At 43.8% G+C, this 16,860-nt stretch overlaps 1 protein-coding gene across 1 annotated transcript; it reads right to left on the minus strand.

The window, feature by feature from the left end:
- Positions 1–3,748: 3,748 nt before the first annotated feature.
- On the minus strand, positions 3,749–9,302 carry LOC144588456 (uncharacterized). Its single transcript, XM_078391390.1, has 2 exons — positions 8,140–9,302; positions 3,749–8,106 (listed from the first exon to the last, which is right to left on the minus strand). The coding sequence occupies exons 1-2, from the start codon at positions 8,325–8,327 to the stop codon at positions 4,464–4,466; spliced, it is 3,831 nt and encodes a 1,276-aa protein (XP_078247516.1). The 5' UTR covers positions 8,328–9,302; the 3' UTR covers positions 3,749–4,463.
- Positions 9,303–16,860: the final 7,558 nt, after the last annotated feature.

Below are 16,860 nucleotides of genomic sequence, written 5' to 3' on the forward strand. Positions count from 1 at the left end.
CATGTCTGACTCTTTGTGACCCCATGGATCAGAGCACGCCAGGCCCTCCTGTATTCTACTGCCTCCCGGAGTTGGGTCAAATTCATGTTGGTAGCTTCGATGAGACTGCCCAAACATCTCATCCTCTGTTGTCCCCTTCTCCTCTTGCCTTCACACTTCCCCAACATCAGGGTCTTTTCCACGGAGTCTTCTCTTATGAGATGGCCAAAGTATCGGAGCCTCAGCTTCAGGATCTGTCCTTCCAGTGAGCACTCAGGCTTGATTTCCTTCAAAATGGATAGGTTTGTTCTCCTTGCAGTCCAGGGGACTCTCAAGAGTCTCCTCCAGCACCACAATTCAAAAGCATTCATTCTTCGGCAGTCAGCCTTCTTTATGGTCCAGCTCTCACTTCCATACATCGCTACTGGAAAAACTATAGCTTTGACTATGTGGACCTTTGTCAGCAAGGTGCTGTCTCTGCTTCTAAAGATGCTGTCTAGGCTGTTGTTCCATATCCAGTTCTAACTGTTGCTTCCTGTCCCACATTTATTTATTTATTTATTTATTTATTTATTTATTTATTTATTTATTTATTTATTTATTTATTTAATATCCCACCTATCTGGACGAATAAACCACTCTAGGTGGCTTACAATATAAAATAAAACAGTATAAAACAACAAATACATAAATAGTACGAACAACAACTACAATAAAATAAGAATAGGAAGAATAAGAAAAGAAAATCAAGAACTGGCTGGAGGGAAGGCCTGAATAAACAACCATATTTTTAAGTGGGTTGTAAAGATGCCCAGCGTAGGGCCGCGTGTATGTCAGGAGGGAGATTGTTCCAAAGGCGAGGCACCACCACCGAGAAGGCCCGGTTTCGTGTCTTCTCCTTCCGGGCCTCTCTCGGCATCAGGTTCCTCAGCCTCACCTCCTGACTCACATGGGTGATCCAGGTAGACCTTGGTGGAAGTAGGCGTTCCATCAATTATTGAGGTCCTAAACCATTTAGGGCCTTATAAGTAAGCATTAAAACTTTGAAGTTGACGCGGAAACAGATGGGCAACCAATGCAGTGCAGCCAGCGTTGGAGAAATATGATGGTGTTTTCTCACTCCGGTAAGGAGTCTGGCCAGCGCATTCTGCACCACCTGGAGTTTCCGTATCCGCATCAAAGGCAGCCCCACGTAGAGCGCGTTACAGTGGTCTAATCTTGAGATTACGAAAGCATGCACCAAGGTTGTGAGCACCCTCATGTCAAGGTAGGGTCATAGCCGGGCAATCTGCCAAAGGTGGAAAAAGGCGGTGCAGACCACCGACGCCACCTGCAATTCCATGGTGAGCATCAGGTCCAAGTGTATGCCCAGACTACGAACCCCACTCTTCGCGGCCAAGATGACCCCCCTGAATGTGAGGGAGTCACCCAAGCCACCTACCATAGGGGGACCCACCCTCAGAACTTCTGTCTTATCCGGGTTCAGCCTCAGCCCATTCTCCTGCATCCATTGCAGTACGGCCTCCAGGCAGCGCTGGAGGCACAGGACAGCATCATCTGAAGTTGGTGAAAAGGAGATGTAGAGCTGGGTGTCATCAGCATATTGATGACACAAAGCACCACACCCCTGAATGACCCCACCCAGCGGCCTCATATAGATGTCGAACAGCATTGGGGAGATAATCGACCCCTGCGGAACCTCACAATTGAGACTCCATGGGGCCGAAACGCTCTCCCCAAGCTGTACTCTCTGGAGATGGTCCCCCAAGAAGGAATGGAGCCAGGCAAGTGCCAAGCCTCCAATTCCGAGCTCAGAGAGCCTCCCCAGGAGGATACCGTGGTTGACGGTATCAAAGGCCACTGTGATGTCGAGGAGGACCAGCAGAGACACTTTGCCCCTGTCGGCCTCCCTCAACAGGTCATCGTACAGGGTGACCAATGCCGTCTCTGTACTATGGCGCAGCCTGAAGCCTGACTGAAATGGATCCAGGGCATCTGTTTCATCCAGGTGAGCTTGGAGCTGATCAACCACCACCCTCTCGACCACTTTGCTCATGAAAGAAACATTGGTGATGGGCCTATAATTGCCAATTTCGTCCGCCGCCAAACTAGGTTTCTTTCTTATGGGCCTAATGAGTGTATCTTGAGGGCAGGTGGAAACCTGCCCTCAAGGAAAGACCCATTTATTATTGCAGTGGCCCATTCTGCTGTTATTGGCCTGGCTGCTTTGATTAGCCAGGCCAGGCAAGGGTCGAGGGAGGAGGTGGTGGCTCGACAGCGATCAAGCACCCTGGCCACAGAGACAGGCATTACAGGCTGAAACGAATCAAAAGTCACCGGGTAAGACAGAGCGCTGGACATCTCAGCTCGACTCACTGTATTTAAAAAAGGAGAGAGCTCCCGGCAGATGGCCTCCACTTTAGATTTTTAAAAGGCTGCAAACTGGCCAGGTGAAAAACTAGGGGGAGGCCTATCACCTGAATCAGTTCTGGATAGCTCGTGCACTATACGGAATAACTCCGCCTGCTGGTTAGACGCTTCGCTTATCCGGTTAGCGAAGAATGATCTACATGCAGCCTTTACCTCGGTCAGGTAAAGGTTAGTTGCGACCCTGACAGTTACCCAGTTATGATCCGTCGGGTTCTTCCTCCATCTACGCTCTAGCCTTCTTATTCGCTTCATCACTCGAAGCTCCTGATTAAACCAGGGCACCGGGCAAGTTCTGCGCCGGAGGGGACGTTTAGGCGCGATCGTGTCTATGGCCCTGGTGGCAGCGGTGGACCAGCTGTCAACCAGGATGTCAACAGGAGCGCTAGCCAGGTCAGCCGTGAACCCTCTCATGGCATCCTGGAATCCAACCGAATCCAGTAGTCTTTGAGAGCGGACCATAGAAATAGGTCCCTGCTCCCTGCGAGGGGGGAGAGCCACTGTGAGGTTACATTTTATCAGGTGGTAATCTGACCATGACAAGGGGAGTGACACAAGGTCGGTCACCACCAGACCACACTCGCTCCAATAGGTGGAAAAGACCAGGTCCAACATATGCCCACCCACGTGGGTGGGGCCGTTGACATGCTGGGACATGTTCAAGGAAGCCATGGTTTCCAAGAACTCAAGAGCTGGCCCAGAAATCTCTATCCCCGCATGCACGTTGAAATCACCCAAGATCAAAACCCTTGGGGATTCCAACAATGCCGCGGAGACAAAGTCGGCCAGCTCTGGTAGGGAAGTGGCTGGGTCGCGGGGAGCACGGTAACCCAGCAAAATCCCTAGCCCCTATTGACATGTGGAGTGCCTCTAGACCTGGCTTTACCACTGAGGAGCGCCTAGTAACCTCTAAGTTGGATTTATAAACAATGGCTACTCCCCCCCGTCCCTCCAGTCTACCCTGGTGCTGGACGGCATAAACGGATGGGCAGATGAGGGCCAGGGGAGGACCACCCTCCCCATTAAGCCATGTCTCTGGCACAGCCCAACACTCCCAACACCCCACGTCTCACCCGGTGAGTTGGGCACCAGGCAGCAAGGGCGTGGGGGGGATAAGAGGGGAGCAGGAAGAAAAAAAGAAGAAAGGAAAAAAGAAAGGAAACCAAGAGGCTGCTGGAGCGGCGGAGAAAACGCTAACTGCCCGGCACTGGCACCATCTTGGTATCTCGAGTATAGATTTCTCAGGAGATGCATAAGGCAGTCAGGCACTACTGGGATATGTCACACAGTTACACTAAGCTGCCACCAACCATTCCCTTTAAGAAGTCACACAGACCAGGGATGGATTTTCAAACAATAAAAAGAATAAGGTTTATTTTAAATACACACAGGGAAAAATAAACAATCAGGTGAATAAAATAAAGTAACGTGGCTTATTCTCACTCATACAAGCATACAGTTTGGTTCACCCAGAACCCTTAACTTGAAGCACAGACCCTGAACCTATCAGTTCTGGCTAACCAACAGACACCTGAACCTATCAGGTTGGTACTCTGACACACAGTAGTACCCTGTCTGACACACAGACTCCCACAACAGCTTCTTCTTCCCAGCTGCTGCTTCGTCACAACCCAGTGTCTCTCAGCATCTCCCTCTCACCACACAGGCATCACATATTTATACAGTACAGCCCCTCCTCCTGATGTCCCGCCTTCCACTCTCCATAGGATGGAACTTTCCCTCCAAACCCATGACAGACAGGTAACATCAGTGCTGTTATGTAACACCTCCCCTCTTTATAAGTTGTTTTGTAGGGGGAAAGCTAACGTGCTTTTCACCAAAAAACAACCTGAATAAAACATACAACAACAGTTATACATACCATATTATACTTACTTAAACTTACATTCTAAGTTAAACCATAGCAAATAGGCATTTAAACATTTACCATATACAATACATCCATTTACCTTTATTCATACAAACCAAATTCAAAACCAGGTACATTTAACCTTTGTCATCATTATATACACATAGTCCATGTTCTTTCGCCGTCTTCATTCTTCAGGTCTTCTTGATAAGGCGTCAGCAACACAGTTCACTGACCCTCTGACCACCTTCACTTCAAAGTCATAGTCCTGTAGGTTTAAAGCCCACCTCATAAGTTTGCTATTGTGGGTTTTCATTGTCTTTAACCATTGCAGTGGTGAATGGTCAGTGCACAGAACAAAATGTCTTCCCCAGATGTAAGGCTTAGCCTTCTGGATCGCGTAGACTATGGCCAAACACTCCTTCTCCACGGTTGCCAAATGTCTCTCACCTTTTTGGAGTTTCCTACTCAGGTAGGACACTGGATGCTGGTCACCATTCTCATCCTCCTGGCACAGAACTGCTCCTACCCCGCTGTTAGACGCATCGGTGTAGATGATGAACTCCCGGTCGAAGTCTGGAGCGCGCAGCACAGGATAGTTGATTAACGCCTCCTTCAACCTCTGGAACGCCGCCTCACAGTCGCTGGTCCACGGGATGCGGTCATCAGCCTTCTTCCTCGTCAGATCGGTCAGCGGAGCCGCAATCTCGCTAAACCTCGGGATGAACTTTCTGTAGTAGCCCACCAACCCAAGAAATGATTTGACTTTTTTCTTGGTGTTGGGTCTAGGCCAATCACGAACAGCTTCTATTTTGGCCTCCAGGGGTTTTATCATTCCTCCCCCTACCATGTGACCCAAGTATTTTATTTCTGGGCTACCCAGCTGACACTTGCTGGCCTTTACTGTTAGCCCTGCTGCACTTAACCTCTGCAGCACTAACTCCAGGTGTATCAGGTGATCTTCCCAGGTATTACTGAAGATCCCTATGTCGTCAATGTAGGCCACTGTAAAGTCACTGAGCCCTGCCAAGGTCTGGTCCATCAGCCTTTGGAATGTGGCTGGTGCATTTCTGAGACCAAAGCTCAGGACTCGAAACTCATAGAGACCAAAAGGGCTGCAAAAGGCAGTCTTTTCTTGATCCCTGGGATCAATTCTTAATTGCCAATATCCCTTTACCAGGTCCAATGATGAGATGAACCGACAACCCCCTATGGTTTCAATCAGGTTGTCTAGCCTGGGCATTGGATAGGCATCAGGAGTGGTTACACGGTTTAATTTCCTGTAATCGACACAAAACCTAATGCTCCCATCAGGCTTGTCCACAAGGACTATCGGAGAGGACCAAGGACTAGAAGAGGGGACGATTATGTTCTCCCTCAGCATCTCGTCCAGCTCCTTCCGCACCTTGTCCCTATAGGGTCCCGTTACTCGGTATGGGGATACTGCCTGCGGGGGTGCATCCCCTGTGTGGATCCGATGCATCACTCCCTTCACTATCCCCGGCTTGTTGGAAAACACCTGTTGATATTTACCAAGCAGCATTTTTAGTTCTTGCTGCTGGTCTTGGGTGAGTGCAGGACTGATCTTTACCTCCTCTGGGTTGTATTTTACTTCCCCTCTACCCTCCCAGAAGGGTAATTCAGCTTCCTCACTCTCAGCTGCTTTTATCGCGAATAAAACCCTCTGTTCCCCTCTGTAGTAGGGTTTTAGGGCATTCACATGAACCACCCTCCTTGCTTGGTTCTCCTCCTGCTCTATTAGGTAGTTCAGGTCTGACATCTTGGAAATGACCCTATATGGTCCTGCCCATTTGAGCTGCAGTTTGTTCTCTCTGCAGGGCCTAAGCCAAAGCACTTCCTCCCCTGGGTCAAAGTGCCTCTCTCTAGCTTTGTGGTCATACCATGTTTTCTGTCTGACCTTCTGAGCTTGTAGGTTTTCTGCTGCCAGCTCTAGATTTCTCCTTAGGTCATTCATCAAGGTGTCTATGTAAGTCACAACGTCTTGTGGGTCATCCTGGGTGATCTGCTCCCAATTTTGTTTGATCAAATCAAGGGGCCCTTTCACCCCTAAGTGCGCAGCAAACATGTCAGAGTGACCCCTTTGTAAGATCATGGGGCGATACTTTTCAGGTACCACCAGCTGACTTCTGATCCCATCTCCCCCTTTTGAGATATTCCTCAGGGTCTCTCTATATAAAATCCCCTTTTCCTCCAGAAATCTCACTGGGGTTTCAGGTGTTAGCTGGGCGTCAGTCACCTGTTCAAAACACTTTTGGAGAGTGGCGTCTGCCTTTTGCTCCTGTCCAAATCTGCTGTCTGTGGTTAAGGTTTCCACCACAGCTTCTGAACTCCCCTCTGCTTCCGTCTCTGGCTCATCATTACCCCCCTGAACTGTCCCTGTGGTGGCTTGTGAGCGTGTAATCACTAGCACCCGTTTCACATGTTCAGCCAGGTCATTTCCCACAAGCACGGCTGCTGGCAGAGTCGATGAAATCGCTAGCCTCCAAACTCCCCTCCAGCCTTGAAAGTTGACAGGTACCTCTGCTACTGGCAGAGAGATTACCTGCCCCTCAATCCCTGCCACCTTTATGCTCTCATTTGGGATTATAAACTCCCTAGGAATAATATCTGGATGGCACAGGGTTACCTGGGAACAAGTGTCCCGCAGCCCCCTATACTGACGGTCAAGTATTCCTACGTCCACCCCGGCTGTCTCAAACAACTGAGAATCTGTTTTTATCAGCAAGCAGCGCTTTACCTCCACAAGAGGACCATTTTCCTCAGCCTGATCAGCAGCGGTAGCTGTTCCAGACTGAGTAACCATGGCAACAGGCTCCCTCAGTGAGACTGAGCCTTGCTCTTTCTGGACACAGAACACAGCTTTTGGCTTGGTTCCACTAGACTCCTGAGGCACCATTCCTTTTAGCTGCTTTAATTTCTGACACTCTGAGATTAGATGACCCTTTCCCTGACAGAAATAACATTTTCTGGTGTATTTTGATTCTCTCTCATCTTGTTTTGGTTTTCCCTCCAAAATCTGAGGTCTTTGTTTCATGTCTGAGGGCTTCCCTTCACCATGGGCCCCTCCCCCTTGCTGGCTTTTCCCTGGTCCCTGAGAGTACTTGCTGTAGGTTTCTTTGGGTTTACCTACAGATTTCCCCTCACCCAAGGGCTTTCTTATTTGGGAAATAAAATCTGCAATCTCTGCGGCTGCTGCCACAGATTTCGGTTTCCTTTCCCTCACCTGGAATTTCAATTCCCCCTGCAGGACTGAATAGAACTGTTCCAGTGCTATCAAATCTTTAAGCTGCTCATAGGTCTCTGTTCCCTCCTGCGATAGCCATTTCTCAAGCAGCCTCACCAATTGGGCCCCCACTTGGGTAAAAGTCTGCTCTGGCTTCTTGGTGAGGGACCTGAATCTTTGTCTCAGCTGCTCCGCATTTATCCCATGTCTGGCAAACACCAGTTTTTTAAACTCTGCAAAATCTTTCATCAGTTCCTCAGGCATCTCGGCATAGACCTCAGCCAGGCTACCACTGATTAAAGATCGCATGATGGTCATCTTCTCAGTTTCCCTCACTGAGAAGTCCACAAACGCTCTTTCCACTAAGGAAAAGAACACCTCAGGACAATCTCCCTTGTGGTACACAGGGAATTTCTTCAGGTCAGCCTTAGACAATTGGCCTCCCTCAGAATCCCTATTATTATTATTGTTCTGGTTCATCAGTTCCAGTTTTCTTAATTCAAACGCCATTTTCTCTCTCTCCATTCTTTCTTCCCTCTCCATTCTCTCTCTCTCTCTCTCTAATTCAAATTGCCGCTGTTTCTCTCTTTCCCTTTGCTCCATTTTTTCTCTCTCTAACCTTTCCTCCACTTCAAATTGCCTCATCCTCAGTTCATGCTGTTGGGCTATGAGCAATTTTCTAAGTTCTGGGTTCTGCTCTACTGTGCTGTCACCCTGCACTGAGCCAAATTCATCCTCAGAACCTTGGTCAATCTGGGGGTCTTTCACTTCACTCATTTCGGCCATCTGGCTTCGAGTCAAGGGCATAATCCCCCCTCAGAACAGGCTGCTTTAAAAAGTCAAGCCTCAAAATAAAACGACCACTTTTTTCCTTCTTGCCTCAGAACCAGCTCTCCCTAGAGATTGCTGCTGTTCTTCAGCACTAACTTGCAACAGTATCGAGTCAGAGCCTACCCCCCTCTGCTGGGCCTCTCAGCTGGCAAGCTAGATCACTGTTACTACGCAGTTTTGCCTCAGCTTTTTCCCGCCAAAACTAGGCTGCCTCAGAGCACCTTAATCTAAGTCTCCCCAGTTGGCACGTTCTTCTACTAGCGCACCTCCCCGTGAGGTACACCTAGAAGATTACCTACGCGCCTCAGACTGTCCCTGACTAGACCCCCCTTGCTCTGGGCACACTTGCCAAGGCTTTGCTGGACCGCTGGACAACTGGACCAGTCGTATCCCACACGCTGGACACCAATCAATGTGACAAACCCAGACCTACTGGGATATGTCACACAGTTACACTAAGCTGCCACCAACCATTCCCTTTAAGAAGTCACACAGACCAGGGATGGATTTTCAAACAATAAAAAGAATAAGGTTTATTTTAAATACACACAGGGAAAAATAAACAATCAGGTGAATAAAATAAAGTAACGTGGCTTATTCTCACTCATACAAGCATACAGTTTGGTTCACCCAGAACCCTTAACTTGAAGCACAGACCCTGAACCTATCAGTTCTGGCTAACCAACAGACACCTGAACCTATCAGGTTGGTACTCTGACACACAGTAGTACCCTGTCTGACACACAGACTCCCACAACAGCTTCTTCTTCCCAGCTGCTGCTTCGTCACAACCCAGTGTCTCTCAGCATCTCCCTCTCACCACACAGGCATCACATATTTATACAGTACAGCCCCTCCTCCTGATGTCCCGCCTTCCACTCTCCATAGGATGGAACTTTCCCTCCAAACCCATGACAGACAGGTAACATCAGTGCTGTTATGTAACACCCGGCACTGGCACCATCTTGGTATCTCGAGTATAGATTTCTCAGGAGATGCATAAGGCAGTCAGGCACTCCTATTTCCTTAAGAACTTTCCATTGTTTGCTGCGGTCTAGTAAAAGAGCCGAACAGCAGGAGCCCTCCTTTGACAATTGCCATCAAAGGAGGAGGCCCTTAAATAACCTACCATTCCCCCCTCTCCCTCGAGTTACTCATGTGAGACTGTGAGGTTTCACCTCATCCATGGAAGAAAGCAAAGGCAAGCCACACTGCCAAAGCGTGGCTCTGCAGCGGCTTCATCATTCGTCTAAACTGCTTACATGAACCAACCTAGAGTAAACAGAGCAATTATCTGCTATATTTGGGGGTATCAATTCATAAAGGAACCTAGCAAAAAACAAAAACAAAACAAACAAACTAACTAAAACAAAACAACTCAGATTCAAACCCCAGCATGTTCAAGAATTTTCGGTCACAAGTGAGAGAAAAATCTTCTGCTTTATACCTGGAGACACCATGACAGTCAAATTTATGCCATTGTTCATGTCTCAAGGTGACTAAGATATAGGATTCTGAACATTATCTTTGATATTCTAACAAATGAGAAAACAGTGGTTGATAAAGCATATGTGGTGCCAGAGGTTTATGATCATTCCTTGGTGATAGATAGTGACTTTTCCCCATTCTGTTGCTGCAATAAGCAGGGTTCTTACCAGAATATGATCCATGCCAGGAAAAAAATCTGATTCTAGCACATATAATAACCTTTCTCAGTCTAGACATTATGATGGAGAGCCAAAAAAAAACAAAAAAACCCACACAATGTTCTCTTATGAGCTGATAATGGAGTTATCTTTATCCTACTATTATAATATTTGTAGTGCCAAATGTAATTTCACTTCCTACATTTCTATAAAGAATTTTACTAATCTGATATTAGAGAAACACTCCAAGCATGTACAAGCTTTCTTTCTTCCCCATACTTAAGTCTGATGCATTTGATAGTGACTCCAGAAAAATATATAAATAAAAATTGTTCTAAGGGTTATTTTTGTTCATTTGGCATATCTAATCAATGCATATGTTTATTTCAATTCTACCATGCTTACTCCATAGTTGATTAAGCAAATTCCAAGTAAGAAAGTTCTGTGTGTGACCAGGGGCTAGACATGCCTGGTCCATTTTAAGGGGCAGGATGTTCTTTCTTTCCACATTATACACCTGGCATTCTCTGCTGTTTTGTCAATATTTAATACATTCTGAAGAAAAATTTCCCTAATTTCAATTAGAGGGTAGAGGGGATAGGATGATGGTCAAGTAATGGAACAATCAAATCAAACAAAATGGGGGCTTTTCAGTGATATAGTGGAAAAGAACAGGCAACTTCACATCTATGACAGTGTACTCTATGATTCTTAACATTAGCTGCCCAAAATGCTCTTGATGTTGCCTGTTATTAGGCAAAAGCAATCTGATATATTTATTCATTGTATTGTGGTGCTTCTGACACAAAAAATAATGCATATGTGCAGAGGAGTGCATTGATGAAACACCATATGTGAAACACACACGTATATTCCTTCCCATAATTGCATGTTTTTCTCATGTGTCAGTTTCTTCTTCCTGTGCATTGGGATAATTCCAGGCCAAGATTTTATTTTCTTCTGGAACTAGACATCAAAATGCCATTCCTTACATGAACACCAGACTTATAAAGTTTTCTTCCACTAATAAAACCTCTATTTTACTTTAATCTCTGTTCCTTCCCCCATGATGCTACCAAAACCCAGTTACTACCCCTTGCTACATGGCAGGGCAAAAACTGACTCTTATATCATCTACTGGCATATCTTGATTGGTTCTCCTTTCTGATGTCTTCCAGCCAGTCAAGAGATGACAGGGGTGCTATAAGAAGAAGGAGAGAAAATGAGAGGGGGGAGAAGTATCTAAGGATAGGAGTTTGGTTTTTGGGGGGAGCTTTATAACATATTTCTTTGTAACAGAGAGAGCTAGTTCAGATGTGGGAAAGTGCATACATCAGATATAAACAGTAAAGGAATGACACAGCACAGCTCAAGGGATATAAAGATAAAACAAGCTATCGTATTTTTCTGTGTATAAGATGCCCCCATGTATAAAACACACCCCACTTTTCTAGATAAAAATTTCTTTCTTTGCAAGAAAGTGGAGAGGGAAAGCTCCTGCTTTCCCCCTCCATTTTCTTTGCCAAACCTGAGGGAATGCTGCTTTTTGCCACGAAAATGTAGGGGGAAAGCAGAAATTGTTTTTTCCCTCCATTTTCTTTGCAAATGCAGAAGGGGAAACAGGGATCAAAACACTTTGATCCCTCTCCCTCCTTACTTCCGAGTATAAAACAACCCTCAATTTTTCCTTTAATTATTTGAAAATGATTTCAAAATTTGCCACTACATTTTCACTGCAAATGTTTTGCAATGAAAATGTAAGGGGAAAGTAGGAATCGCTTTCCCCCTCCATTTTCTTTGCAAAACCTTGCAATGAAAATTTAGGGGGAAAGCAGGAATCGCTTTCCACCTGCATTTGCTTTGCAAAATGTGGAGGGGGGAAGCTGCTTTTTGCCATGAAAATGCAGAGGGAAAGCAGAAATTGCTTTCCCCCTCCATTTTCTTTGCAAAATATAGAGGGGGAAGCAGGGATCAAAGCACTTCGATCCCTCCTCCCCTCCTTACTTCCGAGTATAAAACAACCCTCAATTTTTCCTTTAATTATTTTAGGCAAAAGTGTTGTTTATACACGGAAAAATATGGTACATACATGCTTGGTATAATTATAAATTCCATTGTCTTCTTACCAGACATTTATACATAGAGAGAATAATAATTAAATCTGATATGTGCAGAAACACAGTGCAGAAGCAACAAGGGAGAATCCCTAGCAAGTTTATTTCTCTTTAGAAGCAAGATCACAAAATTTAGAATATCAAAATCTTAAGACAAATCAAGATGAATGCATTTTAGAAAAATCTGTATGTTTACACTCTTTCAGATTCATTTAAGCAGGGTGACTTCCACTCCACTAAGTACAACAGACACTATCTGCCACTGTCTAGCAGTAGTTCTAGCACTGTTGTTAGTGATAGATAAGTTTTAATATATTCTCCTGTTTTCTAAGCCTTTCATGGAAACCTTTCATGGAACAAACCTGCTGATTACCAAACTATGTCAAATCATGGCTGACCAAAATAATAGCATAGGACATCTTTTTTCCAATATAATACATTGGTTGGGACAAACAAGTAGTCAACAGCAAAATAAAATGAAATGAAATGAAATAAAAAAATCAATAGATTTATTAGAAAAACTTTTGTCCAGCCATTTTTTTCTGTTTTTAAAAATTTGCACATAACCATTGGCTTAAATTTGCTCAAAACCCTCCAAAATGGCAGGGTGCCTAAATTGTAGTTTTAGTTTTATGTGGATTCCTCAGGGAAACAAACACTCCATACTGTAAGGTTAACTCCAACTAGGTGGCACTATTTTGCACAATGGTGGACAAAGCTCAGTTCTCTGACCAGAAGGTATATGTTTGACTGTTCTTCATCAGATACCTATAAGCTCTTTCTCCTTGAGTCATCCTTTATACATGATGCAGGAGTATCAAAATGCAGAGAAAAAAGAGAAGGCTAGTCACATTTTATCTCTGAAAACATGTATCCCCACCTAACCCTTAAGGTTAATGTGATGATATCAGGTTTCTCCAGAAAACAATGTCAAAGCAATTGGATCCTGCACTACCCCTCATCTAACTGGTTTCAGATAAACAGTGTTTGCATTCTAATGAAAGTACGAAAAGGTTTACTGAAAGGCAAAGCTCTATTTCCTCATACCAGGCACAACAAATAGATCAGTTATGCAAGATCTATGTGGCTGTCACATAGCAGAGCAAGTATCATTTGCCTAATGCCTTCCAGTAATTGGATGTATTAGGCTTGTTAGTTTAAATTAGTCTCATATTTGGCTTCATATGTTTCAAAAAAGAAATAATGGCAGCTGTTCAGGCCCGGGAGTGATCATCTTCTACAAGCTATGTACGGTTTGCAGTAAGAAAAGAGTCCTCTTCATGTGTTAGTCACCTGGAGGGAGTTCCATGGAATGTCTGGAGAGAGGGTCAGATCATTGGCCCCAGCAGCTTGATGTTCGTATGTTAGTGTGGATGTAAGTGGTTCGTTAAAGAGGAAAAGTGCACATGACCAACCGCTTATGCATAGGTTTTCTCTGTATAGTTTTTGGGCAATGTATGGCCTAGGGATATAAACCCTTCCTCCTTTCATCCTTGCAGGTAAGGATGAGGAACAAATAAATTATTCTCTTGTCATGGCTCTTGACAAGAGAGTGAGAAAGATTTTTGTGCAAATGAAGCAAATAAAACAAATACAACTTGTGCAAATAAGAAAAACTGATTTTGCTAATGAAACAAAGTAAAATTGCTGTTTTGTTGCATTGACTTCTCAGGATTGAACATGCCTGTGAGTTTGTTTGTGCCTTTTAAAAATGATCAACCAAATGTTTGTGCTTATTCCAGGTGTGTGTGTGTGTGTGTGTGTGTGTGTGTGTGTGTGTGTGTGTGTGTGTGTGTGTGTGTGTGTGTGTGCACGTGCGTACGTGCACATGCACGCGTGTGCATACCCACATGTGTGCACATGCATGCACTTTCCTTCTTAGAGAGTAAGGACCCTAATTTGGGCACAGGTACATTTTTCACAAATTACCAAGACTTTGATGAGAAAAATTAGTAAACTTGTACTGCTCTCATATGTAGGTAAGGAATCTTGAAGAGCCTGGAAATGTCTTATTGACATGATTAAGATGTCTCACTTTATTTATGATTACAAAGAATGTTTTAAGTGAGTATTCTGTATTTCCCAGGGTGGTCATACAGGGATTTGGGACAAAAGTGTTCCTACATATCACAGCATATGGATTCCCTTTCATATGATTACCTTGGAAATGGAGTAACAGAAAGCTCTATAATCTTTGAATTCATCCCAACTAACTTCCTCTGGATCCATCCAATACAAATACCACATATTACTACTGCTGAGCTTCAACGGTTACTTTAAAACAACAATTACTTTCATTCCAAGGCTCATCATAGTAATTAATTACTGTCCTATCATTTGAAAATATTCTTTCCTCTTTTCTTATTTTGAAAGTAAATGGTTGCTTTATAAATACATCAAAATGTTGCATTTTGATATATTGCAAAATACAACATAGCAAAGTTGCAAAATTTGAAAAAGTAGCCTATACTCTGAAAAAGTATGGAATGAAGGTAGTAGTAATTGCATTCGTTAAAGAAACTGCTATTCCTCTTATGAAGGAATATCAAAGACTGGTGGAAAAAAACAGAATTTCTATATTTAATAGCAGATGATAAAAGAAGATGGAAAAAATGTAATAAAACAGAATAACTCTGATAATGTTTTATCATTTTGCCATAGAAATGGCATCATCTGCAAGTGACTGAAATAAATCAGCACTACCAATCTTATGCAAAAAAGAGCAAAACTCTGGCCTATTCCGGTAGGCCAGATTGCTAGGATAAGCAATTATCTATCATGAAAAGGAGATAGGTAGTAAAGGGAACTAAATCCACTTGTTTTTCCCCTTCAGCTAATTGGTGCTGAACCATGTGCAACCTTAGGTAGAAGTCTACATCAGATCCAAAACAATCCCAAACAAATCTTGACTGTTTCAGAAATATATGTGAGAAGGGAGGTTGGTTTTCTTCCCAGAGCAGACCAAATCCCAATCTAATCTCCCCAGAAGCTACATTGGTCTTTCACATTCGAAGTATCTCACAACATTGTTAAAACAGATGTTATGAAAACAAACAAACATTGAAGCATTGCTCACCAAGTAGTCCATCTACAGAAAATGCTGAGAGGAAAGAGAGAGGAGGGCTGTAGTTTTGTGATGGAGAGCTCTATCTTGTAACCCTAACAACTAGATGACTGGGAGAACTGATGAGGAGAAGAAACACAATGGACAGAAAGTATCAGCAAGAGAACAAAATGGAAGTGGGCATCATTTAGCCCAGGGCCATTTTTGCAATAACTCAAGACACGGAAAGCATTTTTTTTTCCACTACTAGTTTTAAAAATGACAATTTCTGCTCCTAGATATATCCATAAGCAGCAGTTGTCATGGGGGTGGGGCTTGGGATAGCCTTTCCCCCACTGCAATTGTTTTTAAACTTTCAGAACTAGATGTGCCCATTTCTCCACTTCCTGTTTATGGGTTTTTGTGTGTTTTTTAGCAACAGCAACTGCGTAGAGAGTTAAGCATGTTCTTTTTTTCCCAACTGTAAATGCTGCTGTGGTACAAGATTCTCCCCACTTACTCATCTGAAATTTACCAAAAAGAGGGAAAAAGCTTTGCAAACTTTATCCACATCTGCCAAGATTACTGCTAGTCACTGGCAATTTGCTGCGGCTACTATTCCTGCAAATTTCATCCACTTCTGAGAAAGAAAACTCTAGCAATGTTGGCATTTCAAATGCTGATCAATATCAGAATTTGGAAAAGTTACTTTGGGGGCATTCAACTCCCAGAAACATGGATTATGATGGTTGGGAGATTCTGGCATTCATTTTTAAAAATAATTTATTTAAATAAGAATAGATTATACAAAAACAACAAAAGTTCCAGTCCTCCAAAATAACATAGACAGTGAGATTATCAGATGGTACTACTAAATTAAGTTAATGCATGTCTCCATAAATTAATGTGAGAGTCTGGGAGATCGCTCAAATAAACAGTATAATTATTACAGTACTGAACAGAAGGGAGCCATGTTTTGTAACACAGATTTGCACTGGAATTCTGGAGGTTTTAAACCACAAATATAACTCTTCCAAGCTTTGGTTGATATGACCAGAAAGCTTTGGGTTTCAAAACCAATATTTGGGTTTGGAAATAAGACCAAATGGCCTGTTCAGCAAACCGTTCCCGTACATATAGAGAGAAATGGGAAAAATGTGGCAGTCCTGGAACTGGGGTAGTCCTTTCCCCACCAAATGAGAAAAATGCAACAAAACCATGGGAGAAAAACCAAGGGGAAAAACCCTGAGAAATATATATGTTCAATTTCTCAGAAAATTGAATATATTTCCCTGGTGTTTTTTTAAAATACTATATATATCAAATATTGCTTCTCTCTCTTTTCAACTTTGATGCAATGATCCACTCTGGGCTTTGGCTTCAACAGAGGTTTAAACAGCAGGAGTATTCCACACACAACAGCAGAATTACTCTGTCAGTTTAATAAGCTGGGCAATAAGAGGGGAAATGTGCCTGTTATCTGATCTGAGATGTTTGCATTTGAAAATTAAAAAACAACACTTCTCAGAATATTGCACATTACTTAAAGGTAAGAATTATTGGTGGCAGAGACTGGGGGGTTGGGCTGGATGGAACAGAGCATAGCATCACTGGATTGATGCTGCACTCAAAGTCAAGATAGCCATAATGGTGTCCAATTTCTGCCAGGAAATGACCAGGAAGAAGGGCTAGAACATTGTGAATAC

This window comes from Pogona vitticeps, chromosome 3 (assembly GCF_051106095.1).
Source record: "Pogona vitticeps strain Pit_001003342236 chromosome 3, PviZW2.1, whole genome shotgun sequence".
Taxonomy (NCBI): Eukaryota; Metazoa; Chordata; class Lepidosauria; order Squamata; family Agamidae; genus Pogona; species Pogona vitticeps.

Excerpts from the sequence above, each read along its gene's own strand:
- LOC144588456 (XM_078391390.1), bottom strand. The coding sequence starts at position 8,327 with ATGCCCTTGACTCGAAGCCAGATGGCCGAAATGAGTGAAGTGAAAGAC. Across the intron at positions 8,107-8,139 it reads CAATTTGAAGTGGAGGAAAG|AGAGAAACAGCGGCAATTTG; the intron begins GTTAGAGAGAGA and ends GCAAAGGGAAAG.